This window comes from Oncorhynchus clarkii, chromosome 3 (assembly GCF_045791955.1).
Source record: "Oncorhynchus clarkii lewisi isolate Uvic-CL-2024 chromosome 3, UVic_Ocla_1.0, whole genome shotgun sequence".
Classification (NCBI taxonomy): domain Eukaryota; kingdom Metazoa; phylum Chordata; class Actinopteri; order Salmoniformes; family Salmonidae; genus Oncorhynchus; species Oncorhynchus clarkii.
In genome coordinates, this window is record NC_092149.1 from 44,739,408 (window position 1) to 44,765,573 (window position 26,166).

Genomic DNA, 26,166 nt, shown 5'->3' on the forward strand with positions numbered 1-26,166 from the left:
GGCCCAGAAGTTAATTGACAGCATGCCAGGGCGGATTGCAGAGGTCTTGAAGAAGAAGGGTCAACACTGAAAATATTGACTCTTCGCATCAACTTCATGTAATTGTCAATAAAACCCTTTGACACTTATGAAATGCTTGTAATTATACTTCAGTATTCCATTGTAACATCTGTCAAAAATATCTAAAGACACTGAAGCAGCAAACTTTGAAAATTAATATTTGTGTCATTCTCAAAACCTTTGGCCAACAACTGTACAGCTTTTTGATACCATTTATACTTTTGGAACTCCATAGACCCCAATGGAAAATATTTGGATATGCCACTCCTCATAAACTGTTAAAGCTACCAACACAAAAACAACTTAAAAATTGGTACTGGTACTGTTGATTGTAAAAAAATAAAAAATAATGTTATACTACTACACCATATTTGCATGAATCCCAATGTATTTCAGGTGCCTTAGAAACACCATTCAAACTTTAAAATGTGCAGACCAGTCTGGAGTAGTGTGCTTGTATACTGACCACAACTACTGAATGAATACAACTACTAACCACAACCACACACCTATTGACCACAACTACTGCAGATCACTTCTGACCACAACCACACAACTGACCACTACTACTGAACACAACCACATAGCTGACCACAACTACTGAGAAACACAACTACTGATCACAACCACTGACCACAACTACTGACCACTACTAACCACACAACTACTGACCACAGCTACAACGTTGACATGGGCTGACTGGCTCAATTTAGATGGCTTCAACACAGGATTTTGCTATCATTCCCACTTCATAGACTATAAAGATTGTTGTATCCCCATTAATTTAAATGGCGGAATGCAGGCTTCAACATTCAAAACTGAAATCACTGCCACAAAAAATGTTGAATGTTCAAACAAACATTTTGAGCTTAAAACACATATGGTACTCACGTTAGCCTACTATACTAGCTCACTATAATAACTCCACATCTACAAACCACCCCCAAATAGTTTTTGTGACCTAACACACAGCCTTTGAAAACCCTACTACTGCCGTCACTACCCCTACTACTTCAAAACAATAAATACTTGTGTGCCATTCAAGGGTGTGAATACTTTCTGTAGCCTACTTACACAGCCATGTCATAGAAAAGAGCAACTCTCGGGTTGTCCGTCTGTTTGTGTTACACCATATCTTTGGAGAGCAGAGACAATATGTCACACACACACTTCAAAGGTCAGATGCTGAGATGGAAGGGATGGTTATTCTAAACTCAGAAAAAAAAGAAACGGCCCTTTTTCAGGACCCTGTCTTTAAAAATCCAAATAACTTCACAGATCTTCATTCTAAAAGGTTTAAACACTGTTTCCCAAGCTTGTTCAATGAACCATGAACAATTAATGAACATGCACCTGTGGAAAGGTCGTTAAGACACTAACAGCTTACAGACGGTAGGCAATTACGGTCACAGTTATGACAACTTAGGACACTAAAAAAGCCTTTCTACTGACTGAAAAACACCAAAAGAAAGATGCCCAGGGTCCCTGTTCATCTGCGTGAACATGCCTTAGGCATGCTGCAAGGAGGCATGAGGACTGCAGATGTGGCCAGGACAATAAATTGCAATGTCCGCACTGTGAGACGCCTAAGAAAGCGCTACAGGGAGACAGGACGGACAGCTGATCGTCCTCGCAGTGGCAGACCACGTGTAACAACACTTGCACAGGATCCGTACATCCGAACATTACGGGACAGGTACAGGATGGCAACAACAACTGCCCGAGTTACACCAGGAACGCACAATCCCTCCATCAGTGCTCAGACTGTCCGCAATAGGCTGAGAGAGGCTGGACTGAGAGAGGCTGAGAGAGGCTGGACTGGACATTACCGGCAACAACGTCGCCTATGGGCACAAACCCACCGTCGCTGGACCAGACAGGACTGGCAAAAAGTGCTCTTCACTGAGGAGTCGCGGTTTGTTCTTAACTGACTTACCTAGTGAAATAAATAAAAAATGCAGGGCTCTATTTTAAATTAATGTAGCCTACTTCTGGAGTACCAAACGCAATTCACTTTCGGTCTGATTGAGGCATAACTGTAGGCTCTACCTGCAACATCAGACGCGCACTGAGGTCCACAAGGAATCAAAATTATCTTTTTTTATGTTGATTTCCCTTATGGATGTCACTGATGTTGTCGTTTATTGCCAATAATCTCCCGGAAATGAACACAGTATTTCTTAAAACATCTTATTAAGATGCAGTAGACCTACTTCCTCACACATCCCATCAGCGACCAGCCTACTAACATAATATTGTCCTATTCGCAGCTCAGACCTGTAAAGACTGTTTATAACATGTGAATACTAAATAAATCAATAAACTATAGAAGTCGCACTTATTGTATATTAACAACGTATTTTTTTAATAGATATTTTCTCAAACTGATAAATGAGAAGTGCGCACGACATAAACAACACAGCAGCACAAGCTCTTGCGGACAGCGTCGTTGCTGAGGCATTGAATAATCGCGGTACTTGGTTTAGAACTCTCGCGAGGGGACATAGTGACTTCCACAGGAGAGGAAGAGAGATGGAGAGAGATGAGGTCTGAAAAGGACCAAATGCCCGGAGGCAGGGAGAAAATTGTCGTCGAGATACAATTTAGAGACATTCCGAGGGAACAGGACGCCGTCTTTGTCAACTCAAAGCAGAAAGAAGAGAAGAAGGAGGTATTTACTAAGGTAGGCAGAGCGCTGTGATGGCGTGTTTGTTATTACAGTCGGCCGCAGATATGGACGAGGCAACATAATCGGCACCACAGGCAGCGAACGCGAGAGGTATGCTAAGATACAATTTATGCTTGATCCGAAAATGTTGTCGGTTCTCCTTATGGAGGGTGTGACGCATTTACGGAGCCTCTGGAAGGCACGCAGAGGCCGAATTGAGCTCTCTGTACTGCATCGCCATGCGCCTACCAAATTTTCTAACGATCTGCATTTGGTGCATGCAATATGTCAACAACAACATACACTACATGACCAAAAGTATGTTGACACCTGCTGTTGAACAGTTCTTTCCAAAATCATTCAAATTGAGTTGTTCCTCCCCCTTTGCTGCTATAACTGCCTCCACTCTTCTGGAAAGGCTTTCCACTAGATGTTGGAACATTGCTGCGGGGACTTGCTTCCATTTAGCCACGAGCATTAGTGAGGTCGGGCACTGATGTTGGGCGATTAGGCCTGGCTCGCAGTCGGCTTACCAATTTAATCACAAAAGTGTTTGATGTGGTTGAGGTCAGGGCTCTGTGCAGGCCAGTCAAGTTCTTCCTCGCCAATCTCGACACATATCTGTATGGACCTCACTTTGTGCATGGTAGCATGCGGAACCAGGAAAGGGCCCTCCACAAACTGTTGCCACAAAGTTGAAGCACAGAATCATCTAGAAGGTAACTGGAAGTAAGGGGCCTAGCCCAACCATGAAATACAGCCTCAGACCATTTTTCCTCCTCCACCAGACTTTACAGTTGGCACTATGCGTTCGGGCAGGTAGCGTTCTCCTGGTATCTGCCAAACCCATATTCGTCCATCGGACTGCCAGATGGTGAAGCGTGGTTCATCACTCCATAGAACGCATTTCCAGGGCAGAAATATGACTAACTGATTTACTGGAAATGTGCCATCTGATGACAGTGCCACGTTGAAAGTCACTGAGCTCTTTAGTAAGGCCATAATCCTGCCAATGTTTGTCTATGGAGATTGCATGGCTGTGTGCTTGATTTTATACACCTGTCAGCAACGAGTGTGGCTGAAATTTATTTTATTTTTTATTTCACCTTTATTTAACCAGGTAGGCTAGTTGAGAACAAGTTCTCATTTACAACTGCGACCTGGCCAAGTTAAAGCATAGCAGTGTGAACAGACAACAACACAGAGTTACACATGGAGTAAACAATAAACAAGTCAATAACACAGTAGAAAAAAAAGAAAAAAAGTGTCTATATACATTGTGTGCAAAAGGCATGAGGAGGTAGGCGAATAATTACAATTTAGCAGATTAACACTGGATTGATAAATGATCAGATGGTCATGTGCAGGTAGAGATACTGTTGTGCAAAAGAGCAGAAAAGTAAATAAATAAAAACAGTGTGGGGATGAGGTAGGTAAATTGGGTGGGCTATTTACCGATGGACTATGTACAGCTGCAGCGATCGGTTAGCTGCTCAGATAGCAGATGTTTAAAGTTGGTGAGGGAGATACAAGTCTCCAACTTCAGCGATTTTTGCAATTCGTTCCACTCACAGGCAGCAGAGAACTGGAAGGAAAGGCGGCCAAATGAGGTGTTGGCTTTAGGGATAATCAGTGAGATACACCTGCTGGAGCGCGTGCTACGGGTGGGTGTTGCCATCGTGACCAGTGAACTGAGATAAGGCGGAGCTTTACCTAGCATGGACTTATACATGACCTGGAGCCAGTGGGCCTGGCGACGAATATGTAGCGAGGGCCAGCCGACTAGAGCATACAGGTCGCAATGGTGGGTGGTATAAGGTGCTTTAGTAACAAAACGGATGGCACTGTGATAAACTGCATCCAGTTTGCTGAGTAGAGTATTGGAAGCTATTTTGTAGATGACATCGCCGAAGTGGAGGATCGGTAGGATAGTCAGTTTTACTAGGCGGCGTGAGTGAAGGAGGCTTTGTTGCGGAATAGAAAGCCGACTCTAGATTTGATTTTAGATTGGAGATGTTTGATATGAGTCTGGAAGGAGAGTTTACAGTCTAGCCAGACACCTAGGTACTTATAGATGTCCACATATTCTAGGTCGGAACCATCCGAAATAACCGATTCCATTAATTTGAAGAGGTGTCCACATACTTTTGTATATATAGTGTATCTGATGTAGTAGGCCTATGTTTGAACAAAGTAATGTGTATGTTTGCTGTACTATCGAATGCATGTAACGCTGTAGCTTATGCTATGTTGATAAAGTTGCAAAGGTATAGGTGGTGCACTTCTGCCCCAAAGAATGCCTACATCACATTGCTCAATTCAATGAACATACAGTGGGGCAAAAAAGTATTTAGTCAGCCACCAATTGTGCAAGTTCTCCCACTTAAAAATATGAGAGGCCTGTAATTTTCATCATAGGTACACTTCAACTATGACAGACAAAATGAGAAAAAAAATCCAGAAAATCACATTGTAGGATTTTTTTCTGAATTTATTTGCAAATTATTACCAAGTATTTGGTCACCTACAAACAAGCAAGATTTCTGGCTCTCACAGACCTGTAACTTCTTCTTTAAGAGGCTCCTCTGTCCTCCAGTCGTTGCCTGTATTAATGGCACCTGTTTGAACTTGTTGTCAGTAGAAAAGACACCTGTCCACAACCTCAGTCACACTCCAAACTCCACTATGGCCAAGACCAAGGAGCTGTCAAAGGACACCAGAAACAAAATTGTAGACCTGCACCAGGCTGGGAAGACTGAATCTGCAATAGGTAAGCAGCTTGGTTTGAAGAAATCAACTGTGGGAGCAATTATTAGGAAATGGAAGACATACAAGACCACTGATAATCTCCCTCGATCTGGGGCTCCACGCAAGATCTCACCCCGTGTGGTCAAAATGATCACAAGAACGGTGAGCAAAAATCCAAGAAGCACACAGGGGACCTAGTGAATGACCTGCAGAGAGCTGGGACCAAAGTAACAAAGCCTACCATCAGTAACACGCTACGCCGCCAGGGACTCAAATCCTTTTGGTAAAAACTCAACTCGTCGCGTTTGGAGGACAAAGAATGCTGAGTTGCATCCAAAGAACACCATACCTACTGTGAAGCATGGGGGTGGAAACATCATGCTTTGGGGCTGTTTTTCTGCAAAGGGACCAGGACGACTGATCCGTGTAAAGAATGAATGGGGCCATGTATCGTGAGATTTTGAGTGAAAACCTCCTTCCATCAGCAAGGGCATTGAAGATGAAACGTGGCTGGGTCTTTCAGCATGACAATGATCCCAAACACACAACCCGGGCAACAAAGTGGTCTAGCCAGTCTCCAGATCTCAACCCCATAGAATATCTTTGGAGGGAGTTGAAAGTCTGTGTTGCCCAGCAACAGCCCCAGAACATCACTGCTCTAGAGGAGATCTGCATGGAGGAATGGGCCAAAATACCAGCAACAGTGTGTGAGAACCTTGTGAAGACTTACAGAAAACATTTGACCTCTGTCATTGCCAACAAAGGGTATATAACAAAGTATTGAGATACTTTTGTTATTGACCAAATAGTTATTTTCCACCATAATTTGCAAATAAATTCATAAAAAATCCTACAATGTGATTTTTCTGGATTTTTTTTCTTCTCATTTTGTCTGTCGTAGTTGAAGTGTATGTAATCAAACAACCAAGACACACAGTACAAATTCATTGATTAAGAGTAAATTCCATCCAACTATTAACGTGACCATGAATGTCTTTGTTGTCTTGCCAATTCTAGTGTAATTTCAACCCACTATTTTGTGTTTGTGCATGTATGTTCTTCTCGGTTCCAGGTAGTAATAAGGCGACTTCCACCCAACCTGTCCAAGGACCAGCTGGAAGAACAGCTCAGTCCTCTTCCATCCTTTGACTACTTTGAGTTCTTCCCTGCAGATCAAAGGTGAATATTTAGTAGGATACTCCATGTGTTGGGACAGGGTGCCTGCACAGATCATTGTTTTTCTCAGATCTGCATCGGGTGATGCCAACATCATGATATTGACATTACCCACAGATATTAAACAATTGGCTTCACCAAACCTTGGTTTGTGAAGTCCATACCGCCTTTGCTGTTAATGCCGATTCAGCCTGAGTGAATTAATTCTAAATGATCTTGCCAAAACAAAGCTAAAACACTAGCACAGTAATCTAATCATTGGGTTACCACCTAAAATCAGGGTGTATCAGAGAATATGTCATCATCACTCTTTTAACTCCACATTTTAGATGGGCTGCTCTTGATGGAATGGCTTTCTAAAACAACCTGTTAATTCCATGCAGCCTCTACCCACACTTGTTCTCCAGAGCTTACATCAACTTTAAAAACCCAGAGGACATCCTGCTCTTCAGAGACCGCTTTGATGGCTATGTTTTCATTGATAACAAAGGTATATTTTTTTATGTACACTACCATTCAAAAGTTTGGGGTCACTTAGAAATGTCCTTGTTTATGAAAGAAAAGCAAAACATTTTTGCCCATTCAATTAACAATAATTTGATCAGAAATACAGTGTAGACATTATGAATGTTGTAAATTACTATTGTAGCTGAAAATCTACATAGGTTTACAGAGGCCCATTATCAGCAACCTTTACTCCTGTGTTCCAATGGCACGTTGTGTTAGCTAATCCAAGTTTATAATTTTAAAAGGCTAATTGATCATTAGAAAACCCTTTTGCAATTATGTTAGCACAGCTGAAAAATTGTGTCCTGATTTAAAGAAGCAATAAAACTGTCTTTCTTTACACTAGTTGAGTATCTGGAGCATCAGCATTTGTGGGTTCGATTACAGGCTCAAAATGTCCAGAAACAAAGACCTTTATATTGAAACTTGTCATTCTATTCTTGTTCTGAGAAATGGTGACTCCAGGATGCTGGCATTTTAGGCAGAGTTGCAAAGAAAAAGCCATATCTCAGATTGGCCAATAAAAAGAAAAGGTTAAGATGGGCAAAAGAACACAGACACTGGACAGAGTAACTCTGCCTAGAAGGCCAGCATCCCGGGGGACGCCTCTTCACTGTTGACGTTGAGACTGGTGTTTTGCGGGTACTATTTAATGAAGCTGCCAGTTGAGGACTTGTGAGGCGTCTGTTTCTCAAACTAGACACTCTAATATACTTGTCCTTTTGCTCAGTTGTGCACCAGGGCCTGCCACTCTTCTTCCTATTCTGGAGATTCTCCATCGATCTTGCTTTTTAGTGCAGGACTAGGCTTAATCTATGTCTGGGAAACCTATCCTAAATATTTCCTATTACCAATGTCTTAGTGCTTAGTAGTTAGTGTTTACACAATGTTTTTGAGCAGATAGTCCTGTAGGTAGAAATACAGTGCCTTTGGAAAGTATTCGGAACCCTTGACTTTTCCACATTTAGTTATGTTTACAGCCTTATTCTAAAATGTATTACATACAAATAATTCCTCAGCAATCTACGCACAATAACGACAAAGTAAAAACAGGTTTTTAGAATGTTTTGCTGATACCTTATTTACATTATTCAGACCATTCGCTGTAAGACTCGAAATTGAGCTCAGGTCAATCATGTTTCCTTTCATCATCCTTTAGATGTTTATATTACTTTATTGGACTCCACCTGTGGTAAATTCAATTGATTGGACATGATTTGAAAAAGGCACACACCTGTCTATGTAAGGTCCCACAGTTGACAGTGCATGTCAGAGAAAAAACCAAGCCATGAGGTCGAAGGAATTGTTCGTAGAGCTCCGAGATAGGATTGTGTCGAGGCACAGATCTGAGAAAGGGTACCAAAACATTTCTGCAGCATTGAAGGTCCCCAAGAACACAGTGGCCTCCAACATTCTTAAAAGGAAGACGTTTGGAACCACCAGGACTGGCTGCCCCAAACTGAGCAATCGGGGGAGAAGGGTGTACAAGAACCCGATGACAGAGCTCTCGAGTTCATCTGTGGAGATGGGAGAACCTTCCAGAAGGACAGCAATCTCTGCAGCACTCCACAAATCAGGCCTTTATGGTAGAGTGGCCAGACAGAAGCAAAACCTCAGTAAAAGGCACATGACAGCCCACTTGGAGTTTGCCAAAAAGCACCTAAAGACTCTCAGACCATGAGAAACAAGATTCTCTGGTCTGATGAAACCAAACTTGAACTCTTTGGCCTGATTGCCAAGCATTATGTCTGGAGGAAACCTGGCACCATCCCTATGGTGAAGCATGGCGGTGGCAGCATCATGCTGTGGGGATGTTTTTCAGCGGCAGGGACTGGGAGACAAGTCAGGATCGAGGCAAAGATGAACAGAGCAGAGTACAGAGATCCTTGATGAAAACCTGCTCCAGAGCGCTCATGTCATCAGACTGGGGCGAAGGTTCAACGCCCCTAAGTAAACAGCCAAGACAAGGCAGGAGTGGCTTCGGGACAAGTCTCTGAATGTCCTTGAGTGGCCCAGCCAGAGCCCGGACTTGAACCCGATCGAACATCTCTGGAGAGACCTGAAAATAGCTGTGCAGCAACACTCCCCAGCCAACCTGACAGAGCTTGAGAGGTTCTGCGGAGAAGAATGGGAGAAACTCTCCAAATACAGGTGTGCCAAGCTTATAGTGTCATACCCAAGAAGACTCAAGGCTGTAATCACTGCCAAAGGTGCTTCAATAAAGTGCTGAGTAAAGGGTCTGAATATTTATGTAAATGTGATATTTCAGTTTTTTTGTTTTACAAATTGGCAAACATTTCTAAACCTGGTTTTACTTTGTCATTATGGGGTTTTGTGTGTAGATTGAGAGGGGAAAAAACTATTTTATCAATTTTAGAATAAGGCTGTAATTTAACAAATTGTGGAAAAAGTCAAGGGGTCTGAATACTTTCTGAAGGCACTGTAAATAGTGGGTAGAAGTATAGTGCTGCTGGATATATATAATGCAATTAAACACATCCTCAATGGTCAACGTTCAGTGTTTTCTTGTGATGCTTCTTTTTTTTGTGGTGTTTTATTGTGTGTGTGTGTGTGTGTGTGTGTGTGTGTGTGTGTGTGTGTAGGCTCTAAATCTGTCATGAGACAGGAGGTTCACACAACCCCAGATGCCATGGTAATGGTTTGATCATTGTGTCAGGTGTTGTCTAATGATGATCTGTCTCCATGTCAATATTTGCTCAGGCCAGGAGTACCCAGCTGTGGTAGAGTTTGCACCCTTTCAGAAAGTATCCAAGAAGAAACTCAAAAAGAAAGATGCCAAAGCCGGAAGCATTGAAGAAGGTGGGTGCTGGACCTGTGACTTTTTTTAGAAACTATTCAGACATATAGCCTGGATGCCTGATTGTTTCTGCATTCAATGTCAAAACATGTCGGGACTGGCAAACACAGATTGGAACCCATGCTACCCTTTACATTTATAGTATATGGGGTTTCAGCCCCCTCATTGTACTTTATGCATTTATCCAGCATCTGATAAATAACGCAAATAAAAAAAAATCTAGGATGTAGTGAAGGATAAACGCACATAAATGCAGATAACAAACCTTTCTATTTTCTGAATAGAGATACACACCTATTACACCAAATTAGCGTATTTAGATTTGATAACATCACCTCCTGTCATCTGAAGCTTTAACCCTATATTTTACCCCCCTTATTCTTTACCACCACATCCTTGGTAACAATGTGACTGATGGACCTCATCCCTCTTCTTGACTCATCCTAATCCTTCTCCCCTCGCAGACCCAGAGTACTGTCGGTTTCTGGAGAACTACTCCTGTGATGAGGAGAAGTCAATGGCCAACCCTGAAACCCTACTGGGAGAGATAGAGGCCAAGACAAGGGAACTCATAGGTACTAGGATCAATCAGTCAACCAATGAGTCAGGCATTCAATCAAATCTGACTTTGCATTATATGTGATTTAATTTCAGCCAAAAGAACAACACCTCTTCTGGAGTACATCAAGAATAAGAAACTTGAGAAGCAGGTAAGAGCAATGTAACAGTGAAAAATAATGTGTTTATAGTTGTCCATTGTGGACTCTTATCCAGACATACAGTGGTTCCTCAATTAAAAGTTGCGTTATACCACGGTAAAGCCAAATTATGCTTGATCTGAAAATGTGGTCGAAGCCGCCGTATGGATGGTGTGACGCAATTACGGAGTCTCCGGAGTCATAGAGAGGCCAAATTGAGCTCCGTACCACATCGCTGTGCACCTCTCAAATTTTGTAACAATACGGAGGGCTCTGTATAGCTCCGCATTGACATACAGTGCCTTGCGAAAGTATTCGGCCCCCTTGAACTTTGCGACCTTTTGCCACATTTCAGGCTTCAAACATAAAGATATAAAACTGTATTTTTTTGTGAAGAATCAACAACAAGTGGGACACAATCATGAAGTGGAAGGACATTTATTGGATATTTCAAACTTTTTTAACAAATCAAAAACTGAAAAATTGGGCGTGCAAACTTATTCAGCCCCCTTAAGTTAATACTTTGTAGCGCCACCTTTTGCTGCGATTACAGCTGTAAGTCGCTTGGGGTATGTCTCTATCAGTTTTGCACATCGAGAGACTGAAATGTTTTCCCATTCTTCCTTGCAAAACAGCTCGAGCTCAGTGAGGTTGGATGGAGAGCATTTGTGAACAGCAGTTTTCAGTTCTTTCCACAGATTCTCGATTGGATTCAGGTCTGGACTTTGACTTGGCCATTCTAACACCTGGATATGTTTATTTTTGAACCATTCCATTGTAGATTTTGCTTTATGTTTTGGATCATTGTCTTGTTGGAAGACTAATCTCCGTCCCAGTCTCAGGTCTTTTGCAGACTCCATCAGGTTTTCTTCCAGAATGGTCCTGTATTTGGCTCCATCCATCTTCCCATCAATTTTAACCATCTTCCCTGTCCCTGCTGAAGAAAAGCAGGCCCAAACCATGATGCTGCCACCACCATGTTTGACAGTGGGGATGGTGTGTTCAGGGTGATGAGCTGTGTTGCTTTTACGCCAAACATAACGTTTTGCATTGTTGCCAAAAAGTTCAATTTTGGTTTCATCTGACCAGAGCACCTTCTTCCACATGTTTGGTGTGTCTCCCAGGTGGCTTGTGGCAAACTTTAAACGACACTTTTTATGGATATCTTTAAGAAATGGCTTTCTTCTTGCCACTCTTCCATAAGGCCAGATTTGTGCAATATACGACTGATTGTTGTCCTATGGACAGAGTCTCCCACCTCAGCTGTAGATCTCTGCAGTTCATCCAGAGTGATCATGGGCCTCTTGGCTGCATCTCTGATCAGTCTTCTCCTTGTATGAGCTGAAAGTTTAGAGAGACGGCCAGGTCTTGGTAGATTTGCAGTGGTCTGATACTCCTTCCATTTCAATATTATCGCTTGCACAGTGCTCCTTGGGATGTTTAAAGCTTGGGAAATCTTTTTGTATCCAAATCCGGCTTTAAACTTCTTCACAACAGTATCTCGGACCTGCCTGGTGTGTTCCTTGTTCTTCATGATGCTCTCTGCGCTTTTGACGGACCTCTGAGACTATCACAGTGCAGGTGCATTTATACGGAGACTTGATTACACACAGGTGGATTGTATTTATCATCATTAGTCATTTAGGTCAACATTGGATCATTCAGAGATCCTCACTGAACTTCTGGAGAGAGTTTGCTGCACTGAAAGTAAAGGGGTTGAATAATTTTGCACGCCCAATTTTTCAGTTTTTGATTTGTTAAAAAAGTTTGAAATATCCAATAAATGTCGTTCCACTTCATGATTGTGTCCCACTTGTTGTTGATTCTTCACAAAAAAATACAGTTTTATATCTTTATGTTTGAAGCCTAAAATGTGGCAAAAGGTTGCAAAGTTCAAGGGGGCCGAATACTTTCGCAAGGCACTGTAATTGGTTGACGGTAGGTGAGGGTGGGAGGTCCTGTACAAACTCACTTCCTTGACAATTAATAATGTTCTGTACTATGTATTATGTTATGTTTCATGTGGACCTCAGGAAGAGTAGCTGATGCTTTTGCAGCGGCTAATGGGGATCCTAATAAATACCAAAACTTCCAAAAGTATGTTTACTCTGACTTCTGCAGAGGCCACATCACAGTAAATGCTGTGTGGCCAATGCAGATGTCGGATTGACCATGCAGCACCTTTTACAGTGCTTGCCGTTAAATGCTCCTTTTAAGATCACCATGACATCCAATTGGTGAATACACTTCATGATTATAATTGAATTTTATATATATATATATCTCTCTCTATATATATCTCTCTATATATATATATTTTTTTTATTTTTCTTTGTAGACTTATAGGAAGAATGAAATATTTGGATGGTTATAGGCCGAAATCTGATTGTTTCTATTCATATGTGACTCGTTCCATTATATCCTGGCCTTTATTTACGATAATAATTTACGATTTAGTTGTAGAAGGTTCTCTTATTCACAGCACTGTATGGGTTTTGACTGACAGCCATTATAAACTTCAGCACTGTGTGACAAGATGCTCCTATCTCTCCCGCTAATTGGGATACTTTTGTATATTTGTTGTGTAAATGAGGGAGGGATATTCTGTAAATCGAGATGCCACCAGATGTTTATTTATATTGTTATCTATTCGGTAACATTCCATAAATCTATTCATTCAGAAGGTCAAAATCAATAGGCACACTTCGCTCGCTCCTATCCTCGCTCAGATGACTGACCGCAGAATTTAGCAGTAGCCTAAACTGTGTCACAAATTGGGGTTTTAACACCTTGCCGAGTTATTGGTGGTGTGAATGTTTCTGTCCGAGTCTCTCCTCTCACACTATAGAGGTTTGCAAAAATACAGCTTCGTTGTGAATTACCATGAATAAAAATAAAGAGCTATCTCATCAGCCCAAAAATCAGTTGGCGGGTGGTCCTGGAGTTGAGCGAGAGAGAGGAAAAAAAGGATACTTGTGCCTACAGCCCATTATATAAACAAAGAGTAGGTGCTTGTGGAGAGGGAGCTATTGATCACAGAGTGGGACAGTTCCCAGCACAAAACTGCAGATAACAGCTATTGTGAAAGAGGGATGTTGTTGATTTCCTCTATCGCTTCAAAGAGGCCACACTCGCCGTTGAGGCAGGCAAACGGCCTACTCTTCACCTGGTAATTGTGTGGTTCCAAAGGGTAAAGTGTCACCTACAGTTGGATAGGCCTACAGTATATCTAACTCTAACTTTTTATCAACTGAAAACATTCATCCATAATTCTACCAAGCCTACAAGCGTTTTGGCTCAAGAAGACGTTTTGGCTCGAGAAACTTACAATACAACAATGCAGTAAATACATTGATCATCTCGGCAACATATTACCCATGGTCATGGAGTGGAAGTGCAACTTAAATTTAGTTCAAATGCAGTTGAAATAAACATCTGCATTTTAAAACACACTTTTTTTAAATCATTATTTTATTGACATTAAGATGTTGATGAACAAATACTGTAGATCAGGGGTGTTAAACTCATTCCATGGAGGGCCTAGTGTCTGCAGGTTTTGGGTTTTTCCTTTCAAATAAGACCTAGACAACCATGTGAGGGGAATTCTTTACTAATTAGTGACCTTAATTCATCAAATCAAAGGGAGCCTTGACTAAGTAAACAATAAATAAACCGCAACATGTTGGCTAAAGGAATTGCATTCACGAATAAACGCAAATGTTTTTCATCTTAGAACAAATAAAACATTCTTTATAAATTATTTTTGTATTTGTGTTTACACTGTTCCAAATGGTAAAAAAGATTGTTCACCTGTTTGATACAAGTCTAAAAATAGAAATCAACTCGGCGTCAAGGGTCTATTGATATGATACTATGACAATGTATTTCAAAATAACAGAATAGCATGTTTTGAGTTTTATTTACCCCTGCTTAGTAGCCGAGGCTATATGGCTGCACCATCAATTTATTAATTTAGGAGTCAACACATATATATTTTAAGACTATAATGGAATATAACATTACATTTTTTGTTTTTCTTTCAAGAGGCAATTATCAGTTTATATCACCCATTCATCAATGCACATCATTCAGTGAGAAGAGAGACACATTAGCACCTGGGTACCAGCGCTTTACTCCGAACCCAAATGCATAATCAGTGTTCTAGCTCCCCCTTGCAGTGATGCAAAGTACTACACTATACCACAATCTACCTCCGTGCTCTACAGCATAAACTCCAAAACTTTTAATTTAGGAACCACTGTAGATTAACTCTCACTATGAGATGCCATTTTTCTGCAGAGGATAAGAGAGGAAAAGAGAGAGGAGCGTCGACGCAGGGAGATGGAGAAGAAACGCCAGAGGGAGGAGGAGAAAAGGAAGCGGAGGGAGGAGGAGAGACGCAAACGCAAGGAGGCGGATAAACTGAAGAAGCTGTCGGAGAAGGAGATCAAGATAAAGGTGGTCACTAGTTCATTTTGAGTAGTATATGCACATTCACTAAATTCAAGAGTTTAGGAAGCCCTTTGTGTGCTGGGTTTTGTTAGTTTTAAGTATTAGTTAGTTAGTAAACTTGGGACCTAGAGTTAAAGCTGCAATCAGCAGTAAAAATAATAACAAATCGCCCTCCCAGCCGGTTTCGGTAAAAAACTGAGGGATGGGGCTGGAGAAATGTAATCACTCTCAAATTTATAGTTCTAAGGATGACCAAAATGTGAGTTTTAGCCATATTTTGATTCTATATACTGTTTGTTTACATTTACTTTGTTTACAAACATTGGAGTAAAACAAACATATACAGTTGAAGTCGGAAGTTTACATACACTTAGGTTGGAGTCATTGAGACCTGTTTTTCAACCACTCCACAAATTTCTTGTTAACAAACTATAGTTTTGGCAAGTCAGTTAGGACATCTACTTTGTGCATAACACAAGTAATTTTTCCAACAATTGTTTACAGACAGATTATTTAACTTATAATTCACTGTATCACAATTCCAGTGGGTCAGAAGTTTAAATACACTAAATTGACTGTGCCTTTTAAACAGCTTGGAAAATTCCAGAAAATTATGTAATGGCTTTAGAAGCTTCTGATAGGCTAATTGATGTCATTTGAGCCAATTGGAGGTGTACCTGTGGATGTATTTCAAGGCCTACCTTCAAACTCAGTGCCTCTTTGCTTGACATCATGGGAAAATCAAAATAAATCAGCCAAGACCTCAGAAAAAAGACTGTAGACCTCCACAGGTCTGGTTCATCCTTGGGAGCAATTTCCAAATGCCTGAAGGTACCATGTTCATCTGTACAAACAATAGTACGCAAGTATAAACAACATGGAACCACGCAGCCGTCGTACCGCTCAGGAAGGAGACGCGTTCTGTCTCCTAGAAATAAATGTACTCTGGTGCGAAAAGTGCAAATCAGTCCTAGAACAGCAGCAAAGGACCTTGTGAAGATGCTGCAGGAAACGGGTACAAAACTATCTATATTCCCAGTAAAACGAGTCCTAAATCAACTTAACCTGAAAGGCCGCTCAGCAAGGAAGAAGCCACTGCTCCAAAACCGCCATAGAAAAGGCAGACTACGGTTTGCAACTGCACATGGGGACAAAGTTCATACTTTTTGGAGAAATGTCCTCTGGTCTAATGAAACAAAAATAGAACTGTTTGGCCATAATGACCATCGTTATGTTTGGAAGTAAAAGGGGGAGGCTTGCAAGCCGAAGGACACCATCCCGACCGTGAAGCACAGGGGTGGCAGCATCATGTTGTGGGGGTGCTTTGCTGAAGGAGGGACTGGTGCACTTCACAAAATAGATGGCATCATGAGGGAGGATAATTATGTGGATATATTGAAGCAACATCTCAAGACAGCAGTCAGGAAGTTAAAGCTTGGTCGCAAATGGGTCTTCCAAATCAACAATGACCCCAAGCATACTTCCAAAGATGTGGCAAAATGACTTAAGGACAACCCGGTCAAGGTATTGGAGTGGCCATCACAAAGCCCTGATCTCAATCCTATAGAATATTTGTGGGCAGAACTGAAAAAGCGTGTGCGAACAAACCTGCCACACAAGCTCTGTCAGGAGGAATGGGCCAAAAAGCTTGTGGAAGGCCCCCCCGAAACGTTTGACCCAAGTTAAACAATTTAAAGGCAATGCTACCAAATACTAATTGAGTGTATGTAAACTTCTGACCCACTGGGAATGTGATGAAAGAAATAATAGCTGCAATAAATCCTTCTCTCTACTATTATTATGACATTTCACATTCTTAAAATAAAGTGGTGATCGTAACTGATGTAAGACAGGGAATTTCTACTAGGATTAAATGTCAGGAATTGTGAAGCTGCGTTTAAATGTATTTGTCTAAGGTGTATGTAAACTTCTGACTTCAACTGTATTTTGGGTTCTGATTGGGTAGAAGAGTTGAATTCAGCTCATGAGGCATTTTTAATGGATTTTTCAAGAATCAAATATCATTTATAAGTCAAAAAATGTATGTAGCAACTGGCCATTTAAGGCTTAAAGAAAGAACAGATAGTTCGTTACTGTGTTTTGCTAATAAGTGTTCGTAGTTTTTGGGTAGTAAGTGTGTTTTGGGCTTGCCTCAGCTCCTAAAGAAGAGTGACCGGGACGATGACATGGACTCTGACAGGCTCAAGGACAAAGGGGACAGTGGGGATACGGAGAGGGCCAAGTGGGACAAACCCAGTGGACAAATGAAGTTCAAGGAAGCCAAGGACAAGTAAGTACCTTTTTTAAGTGAACTATTCATGTAGATAACTGAGTTTTTTTTCTCTTTTTTCTCAGTTATAACAAACCAAAATTGGAGTTAGCTAGTGGTGGGACGTTTTCTATGCCTTAAGCCCTTTTCTCACCAACTGCATAGCAATCTTTTCATCCGAATTCACCAAAAATACAGATTCAGATTTTGACGCACTAAACCATTCACATAAAATCTGATGCATATTTCCTTCCACTTTTCCAAACAATTCGTATAATATCACCAATGCTGTTGTGGTCATTCTCAGTACTAATATGCTGTTCATAGTAGCTGGAGAGGATGCAGTAATGAGAAAAATAATACACTACTGGAAAAACAATATACGACTGAAAATATTAGGATAGGCTATTCATCTATAGGATGGATCATGACTCAATATGATATTATTGGCTACGTTTCATTCAGTGGCACATTTAATAAGAGAGGGAACGCAACTGGCACTTGTCGTCATTTCTCTCACACAAAATATGCTGACCGTCATGATGCTTGCTACCTACAGTTTTCTTTCTATCTGATTAAAGAGATGAAGTCCAGACAAGCTAGGTCTATTTTATTAAACTATGTGAATGGACATAAAGAATTAACAAACTCATAGCCTACACGTGCACCCACCCACCCACCCACCGAAAAGGACCCATCAATCAAAGCCTCCTGCAGCGCATCTTACTCAGACACATAAGCAAATCACATTTCTCCATTAACTTCAAAATAATTTCTGTTGGGTATCAAAAACTAGTCTACGTTATAGAGTAGTGCTCAATCAATGAAGACTATCATTAAAATTGATTAGGAAAGTTTTAAGTGGGAGATATAGAGACAGCGTTGATATAGGCTATATGAAGATGAAATTGACAACCATTAGAAAATAACACATGCATTCAACCTTTCCATAGCCTAATGATCAGCCATTTTTTTTTTAAAGCAGTGTGTGGTTATTTTGACACTTCATTTTAACTTGAGTGCTTTATCTAAATCTGTGCAACCACTTATTGATTAGGGTAAACTCCGACGGATTTTGTCTGTCTTTTAGGGTTGCTTATCGAACAGGTGATCGCCTAGATTCACTTTAGTAGGTCTATAAAAAAATATATATATATATGCTATACGAATGATTCATTAATATATTATTATGCCCCTGCACATAGACTCGGTACTGGTACCCCATATATATAGCCAAGTTATCATTACTCATTGTGTATTATTACATGTTATTACTTTTTTATTATTTCTCTTTTTTCTCTTTTTCTCTCTCTATTTTCTCTCTGAATTGTTGGGAAGGGTCTGTAAGTAAGCATTTAATTAATGTCTAACTTACATGCTGACCAAACTGGTCACGTTGATTTTGTTCACCCACACCAGAAGCGATCAGGAGACACAGGTTGAAATATCAAAACAAACTCTGAAACAATTATATTTATTTGGGGACAGGTCAAAAATCATTCAAATCATTCAGATAAAACTGTATACAGAATTTGTTTCTCGTCATCTCTCCACCTTCCTTAAGGCTTGAGACATGGGCCTCCCGAGTGGCGCAGTGGTGCCATTAGAGATTCGAGTCCAGGCTCTGGTTCGAGTCCAGGCTCTGTCGCAGCCGGCCCCGACCGGGAGGCCCGTGGGGCGGCGCACAATTGGCCCAGCGTCGGCCGGGTTAGGGAGGGTTTGGCCGGCAGGAATATCCTTGTCTCATCGCCCACTAGCGACTCCTGTGGCGGGCCGGGCGCAGTGCACGCTGACACGGTCGCCAGGTGTACGGTGTTTCCTCTGACACATTGGTGCGGCTGGCTTCTGGATGGGCATTGTGTCAAGAAGCAGTGCGGCTTGGTTGGGTTGTGTTTCGGAGAACGCATGGCTCTCGACCTTCGCCTCTCCCGAGTCCGTACGGAGTTGCAGCGATGAGACAGGACTGTAACAACTACCAATTAGATACCACAAAATTGGGGAGAGAAAAGGGGTGGAAAAAACCCACAGAAAATACACGACGTGCTCGTATTAATTTTTTTCGTCCAAATCAAGGACTTGGTGAGAAAGAGCCTTTTACTTTGAGCGAAACTTCCTTTTCACAGTGGGATGCCAACTTTGTCCATGACCCACCTACAACCTTACCTTTACAAAACGAATGTTTCTATTCAGGGCCAAGGTCTTAAACTGATACCACAACCCTCCAGTGTGATAACCATTCTAACTGTTCTTCCCTTTTCTGCCACTAGGGGTCAGATGGAGAGCGATAAGGGAGAACACGGCCGCAGGCAGAGAGACAAAGACCACAGAGGAAGAGACGAGGAGAGGAAACGACAGCGCCACCACTATGAGTTTGACAAGTTCATACGGCGCAAGGAGGAGACCAAGTGGGGCAAAGGCTACTGCCAGGACCGGGCCAAGAAAGATGGCCACCACCACGGCTCCTACTCCTACTGCCCCAGTACGGGTGACAAGGTGGGTAAGGAGGACAGGGAGGGCATTGGCGCTAGCAGGAAGGACCGCACCCGGAACAAGGTGAGCGACAAGGTGAGCAAAGAGAGGTTCTGGTGTTGGGGTAGGTTGTTCTTTTTGTGGTTAATTTTTATTGTAATGTACAGTAGGTTACGTTTTATATTACAGTGCCTTTATTACTGTGTAATTATTCCTGTGCGTACACTGTAAAAAGTATTGTTGCAAGGTTGGATTCGTTTGGACTTTTAAGTACTTTTAAGTTAACAAAGGTTGTTTTACATTCTTGTAATACATTCTGTTTTTTTTTTATATAACCCCACCATACAGTGGTTTCTCCTTTAAAAGTTGTGAGCTTACACTGCGGGACTTAGAGGTACCCAGTGTCACAGCTTCATTGCTCCAGACCACCACAAGGGGGAGTTAGAGAACTCATTACAGATGTTGATTTAGTTATGGATCCATAATGAATTACTATGGGAATAAATATCACTGATTTACAGAAATATTGGAACAAAGTTGTAACCACAGCGGCTATGCATTCTGTGCCCACTCGTGGTATCTCTCTTCGGTTACACATCCTTGGAATAGCAGAACAGCATAACGGTCCGGGCAGCCCTTGCTATGCTTGGTGTGCAGTTGGTCAAGTTCTGTTGTCAGAAGAGGAATCTAAGGAAGGCAAACAATTTAGAATCCTCCATTCCTGTAGCCTACTCCCAACCGTCATGTTGGGAGCCTACTCCCAGCCGTATTTTCCATTCCATTCTAACGGAAACCCTGAGGGTTTTTTTTTTTTTTCGTTTTTCTCTGAATAGAAACGCCATAACATTAATCAAATTAATTAAGCCAAATTTCTTAAAATCATTCCCATATTCTATGTTATTACAAAAAAGGTTTTAAATTCTCTGGTAATGCCAATACGGAACACGATCAAATGCTTCTCAAAGATGCCCTCTGATGGTCAAACTAACAATAACTTGCAATAACAGAAAAAATGGTTGAGAATTAAATGCAGTGCCACAGAATGCTGCGGCAGCACACAAGGTGTGCCACAGTAAGACGCGACTTTTAAAGGAGGAACCACTGAACACATTTCCAGCTGCTTGTCACGCAGCATGTATACCCAAGTCTGTGTTTCGTCAGCTGTGAAGACAGTGTTATACTGTTGCAGTGGAGACATTTTTATTTCAATACAACTTTATTGTGCACGAGATGATTTACAGCATAAGTTGATCGTATGTACTGTCATCCTACATCGTGTTGAAAACAGTGAAAATTACAGTACATATGCACCACACATAAGAACATTACATATCTACATGTTACTCCTATTGATCCAGGCTTGTGTCTGTCAGTCTGTGTTAGCCCATCAGGACAGAGGGACGTCCCAGTCAGAGGGGCCACACCAGATAGGAGGGGCTCTGCCAAACAAGGTACAGTCAGCTATCCTTTCCACTACCAGCTAAGGTACAGCTAGGCTATCTACATGGGCGATGAGGGGGGGGGCAGGGTTTGCACTTTTGGGAGTAATTTATTGCACCAGGCAAGCTCAATTAAAAGCAGATAAAGAAAGACAAAATACTTTTTAAACCCAGGTCTGATCGGTGGGGGCCGGGGGTTGGGGCATCTGCTAGTACAGCATCTAACATATCAACATCTAACCATATGCTTTTGATGTAATTTGGAGAAAAAAAATATTAAACATCTTCTTCTCCAGAATCACTGGAGTAATCGGCACCAAATTCGTTATATAGCATCTATGGATACACATCTTCATTATTTCCAAGACTGTAGCTGAAACTTATAAGCTATAAGCCAATGAGCTTGCATGAATATTTTTTTCCTGTCCAACAGTACCACCATGCTGCAGAATTGAACCATACTTTACAGGTTATTTAGATTCATATCCCTGAGCATTTATGACAAATTGTATCACTCTGAGGCAAACAGAACAAGACATAAATGTCCCCATTATAGCACCACTGTGTCAATCTCAAAGTGATTGCATATTTTGAGTCTTGACAGTGTTTAGAATATGAATGTGTATTGGTCAGTAGCGACCATGTGGTTTGAGATGCTAACCTGGAACATATTGTGTTGAGAGACCTTGATCCATAGATGCTATATATTACATTTATTCTAGATCTGTCCAGTGGTTCCAGAGTAGATGTCATTTAAGTGTTTTTCACAAAATTAAAAATGGCAGAAAATCCATTATGGTGGACCTTATGGGTTCATGAGGCAAATTTGTTCCTTGTGAGGAGAGGGACCAATGTACCGAATTATGAGCTGAGGGGCGTGACCTTTTAAAGGTTGCATTTTCAATCGCTTGTTGTAGCGCCACCATGTGGCTAATGGCATTGCATCAGCGGGTGTGGCCCATGGCCATTTACCATCATGCAACTTTACTTCCTCATAGGCCTTATTATCTCACGGGAATATGTTGGTTTTTTTTCACCAAATTTGCAGAATTGGTATAATAATAATGATGAGAAAATACAAAAATGGTTTCACCAGCTTCACTGCTTGAACCCCTAATAATCAACGGCAACAAATACAATAGGATTTCACCAGCTTAGGTGCTGAACCCCTAATAATAATAAACTCAGCAAAAAAGGAAATGTCCCTTTTTCAGGACCCTGTCTTTCAAAGATAAATCCAAATAACTTCACAGATCTTCATTGTAAAGGGTTTAAACACTGTTTCCCATGCTTGTTCAGTGAACCATAAACAATTAATGAACATGCACCTGTGGAACGGTCGTTAAGACAATAGCAGCTTACAGACGGTAGGCAATTAAGGTCACCGTTATGAAAACTTAGGACACTAAAGAGGCCTTTCTACTGACTCTGAAAAACATCAAACGAAAGATGTCCAGGCTCCCTGCTCATCTGCGTGAATGTGCCTTAGGTATGCTGCAAGGAGGCATGAGGACTGCAGATGTTGCCAGGGCAATAAATTGCAATTTCTGTACTGTGAGACGCCTAAGACAGTGCTACAAGGAGACAGGACAGACAGCTGATCGTCCTCGCAGTGGCAGACTGTGTAACAACACCTGCACAGGATCGGTACATCCGAACATCACACCTGCGGGACAGGTACAGGATGGCAACAACAACTGCCCGAGTTACACCAGGAATGCACAATCCCTCCATCAGTACTCAGACTGTCCGCAATAGGCTGAGAGAGGCTGGACTGAGGGCTTGTAGGCCTGTTGTAAGGCAGGTCCTCACCAGACATCACGGCAACAACGTCGTCTATGGGCGCAAACCCACCGTCGCTGGACCAGACAGGACTGGCAAAAAGTGTTCTTCACTGACGAGTCAAGGTTTAGTCTCACCAGGGGTGATGGTCGGATTCGCGTTTATTGTTGAAGGAATGAGCATTACACCGAGGCCTGTGCTCTGGAGCCGGATCGAGGTGGAAGGTCCGTCATGGTCTGGGGCGGTGTGTCACAGCATCATCGGACTGAGCTTGTTGTTATTGCAGGCAATCTCAACTCTGTGCGTTACAGGAAAGACATCCTCCTCCCTCATGTGGTACCCTTTCTGCAGGCTCATCCTGACATGACCCTCCAGCATGACAACGCTACCAGCCATACTGCTCGTTCTGTGCGTGATTTCCTTTCCCCTCCAAGACAGTAATGTCGGTGTTCTGCCAGCGAAGAGCCCGGATCTCAATCCCATTGAGCATGTCTGGGACCTGTTTGATCAGAGGATGAGGGCTAGGGCCATTCCCCCCCCCAGAAATGTGCGGGAACTTGCAGGTGCCTTGGTGGAAGAGTGGGGTAACATCTCACAGCAAGAACTGGCAAATCTGGTGCAGTCCATGAGGACGAGATGCACTGCAGTACTTAATGCAGTTGGTGGACACACCAGATACTGACTGTTACTTTTAAATTTGAACATTATTCCATTTCTGTTAGTCACATGTCTGTGAAATTGTTCAGTTTATGTATCAGTTGTTGAATCTTATGTTCATAAAAATATTTACACATGTTAAGTTTGCTGAAAATAAACGCAGTTGACAGTGAGTACGTTTCTTTTTTTGTTGAGTTTATATGGGACTTATATAGAGCTTTTCAATTACCCAAAGTCGTTTAATTAATAAATTAATATAGACACTCCCATTCTCAATGATAAAATTGTAGATCTTGAAAGAATAGTACAGAATAGGCACAAAACTCTGACAATATCAGAATCTTAAAGTAAACTTCCATTAGAAAGGTTTCATTTTCTTTCTGTCCTGAACGTTATTCACTTACTGTAAATAGCCCTCTTATGGATGATTTCCCGGACAAAGATTAAGCCTAGTCCTGGATTAAAAGCGCTCTCAATGTAGAATCTCCATTGAAATAGCTTTTTTTGTCCAGAACTAGGCTCAATGTGTGGCAAGGAAAACAACTCGTATAGTTTAGCAGCCATTTTGCTTGTTGTTGTTGTTGTTGTGAACCAGATTGTGTCGCTTTTCTCTCCCGTGTTCCTGCCTCCTCTCCATACAGGACCGACCGGCCATGCAGCTCTACCAGCCTGGCACTCGCAAGTGCATGGGCTCAGCGAGCAAAGGTTACGAGCTCCCCATCGGCCAGTCGCTAGAACACGTTGCGGTAGATCACTGCTATGAGGCCATTGCCATGGGAACAGGCTCAGAAAAGAGTAGTGAAGATTAGTCCAGTCCGTAGTCCGCTCTGATAGGCCTTTCACATTCTTTATGCGTATTGGGCTGCCAGATTGTAGGCTTGTGCATTACTAAACAACAAGCATGCGCAAGGCTTTGGGGTTGATGGAGCTGCACTCACAGGTCACATAATTTGAAGTTTCTGACACTTTTGCATCAAAACCTTTGTGCAAATAATGTGAAAGGCTTGTAAGATTGGCCTGCCCTGACAGGAGGAGGAGGGTAACAAAAATCAAACATTCCCAGAACATAATGGGAACATTTTCATTGTGTTCCCATTTGGTTGTATACTGTGCATCACAATAGAATGTTCTCTAAGCATGATGGGACTGAAGTTGTTTGTTTCTTGCCTGTGTGTTATTCCCATCATGGTTCACCCTTGGGTACAATAGCACAATAATGACCTTCCTTCATTATGTTTTTTTGTTTTTTTACCCTATATGTACAGTTGTTTCATGACAGGATAGTTAATCCGTGGTGTTTACACGTCTGGAACATTCACTCATTTCAGAAACCACTGCCTGATAAGATGTATGTATGTGTATGTGTGTGTGTGTGTGTGTGTGTTAGTTATAGTTATATTTTGTATATTCTGTATATTCCACATGAGACATTGTGTCATTGTTTTAATGAGAGTGTACCTGAGGAAGCACATTACAAGCCAGTTTCCCGGACAGAGATTACTCAGAGTCCTGGAATAAAAAAGCATGGTCAACGGAGAAGTTTTCTAGTCCAGGGCTAAAATGTATCTGTGTCCTGTAAATTTCCCCTATGTGTCTGTCTACTAAGGAATATCTCAGCAAGTGAGATCATATTTATAAGCCTTTTTAGTGATTCCATTTGACTGGGATGTTTTTCAAAGAAAGTCTATAGATTTTATCACAACGAAAATATATGAAGTAGTGAGAATTATATTTAAGATATTCAAAATGTATTTGCAGTGTTGGATGTAGAACCTTTTAGAATATATTAAGCAAATAATTGTGTGTGCAGATGTGCGTGTGTGTTTCAGTGTTTTGCGTGTGTGATAGGAGCCAGAGAGGAAAATGTTTAGGTTGTCAACAATATGCTTTGTCAATTGTTCCCTTGTATAATGTGACTTATGACAATTCTTATATCATCGTGTTTCTAGTTGTCATAGACAGTAGCTATTTGTGTTAGGAAACAAGGTGACGTGAACTGTCTTATAAAACAGTATTTCACACTTGAGCCAAGAAGAACAAAATTATTCATCATGGATTTAGAGCCCAGAGTTTTTCCTGGTCAGGTTACACGATCAACAAAACCTTCTGCCACTTAAATGTCATGATGAAAAGGAGGCAAAATAACATTAAAGGTGCTGAGTTTGATGCTGTTAAAAGTCTAAATTTTCTAAACTGTTTGCACGGTTTTCTACCAAATTGTGAACTGTTGGATTCAGCTGATTCCTGAACTGCAGTATGTTATGTTATAGATATGTGTAACATGCCTTAGATATTTTTTGCACATGACAGTAAATTCACATTCTGGTTAAGACACCTTCCTTCTGTTTGTTGTTTGTTTTCATGAAGAGATTTCAAAAAAAGTTAAATAAAATTATCCAATAGAGGTTTTCCTGTTCCTTGAT

The 26,166-nt window shown here is 41.5% G+C and overlaps 1 protein-coding gene across 2 annotated transcripts; it reads left to right on the forward strand.

Annotated features, from left to right (window-relative positions):
- Nucleotides 1–1,754: 1,754 nt before the first annotated feature.
- LOC139396161 (regulator of nonsense transcripts 3A-like) lies at nt 1,755–26,145 on the forward strand. 2 transcript variants are annotated; one of them, XM_071143319.1, is made up of 11 exons: nt 1,755–2,743; nt 6,549–6,655; nt 7,036–7,142; nt 9,881–9,979; nt 10,442–10,552; nt 10,632–10,687; nt 14,975–15,133; nt 17,284–17,417; nt 19,664–19,961; nt 21,239–21,316; nt 24,385–26,145. In XM_071143319.1, exons 1-11 carry the CDS (start codon nt 2,603–2,605, stop codon nt 24,550–24,552), a joined length of 1,458 nt encoding a protein of 485 aa, XP_070999420.1. In that variant the 5' UTR covers nt 1,755–2,602; the 3' UTR covers nt 24,553–26,145. The 2 variants fall into 2 exon arrangements, with proteins under 2 accessions (XP_070999420.1, XP_070999421.1); XM_071143320.1 differs by having other exon boundaries at nt 19,664–19,889.
- Nucleotides 26,146–26,166: the final 21 nt, after the last annotated feature.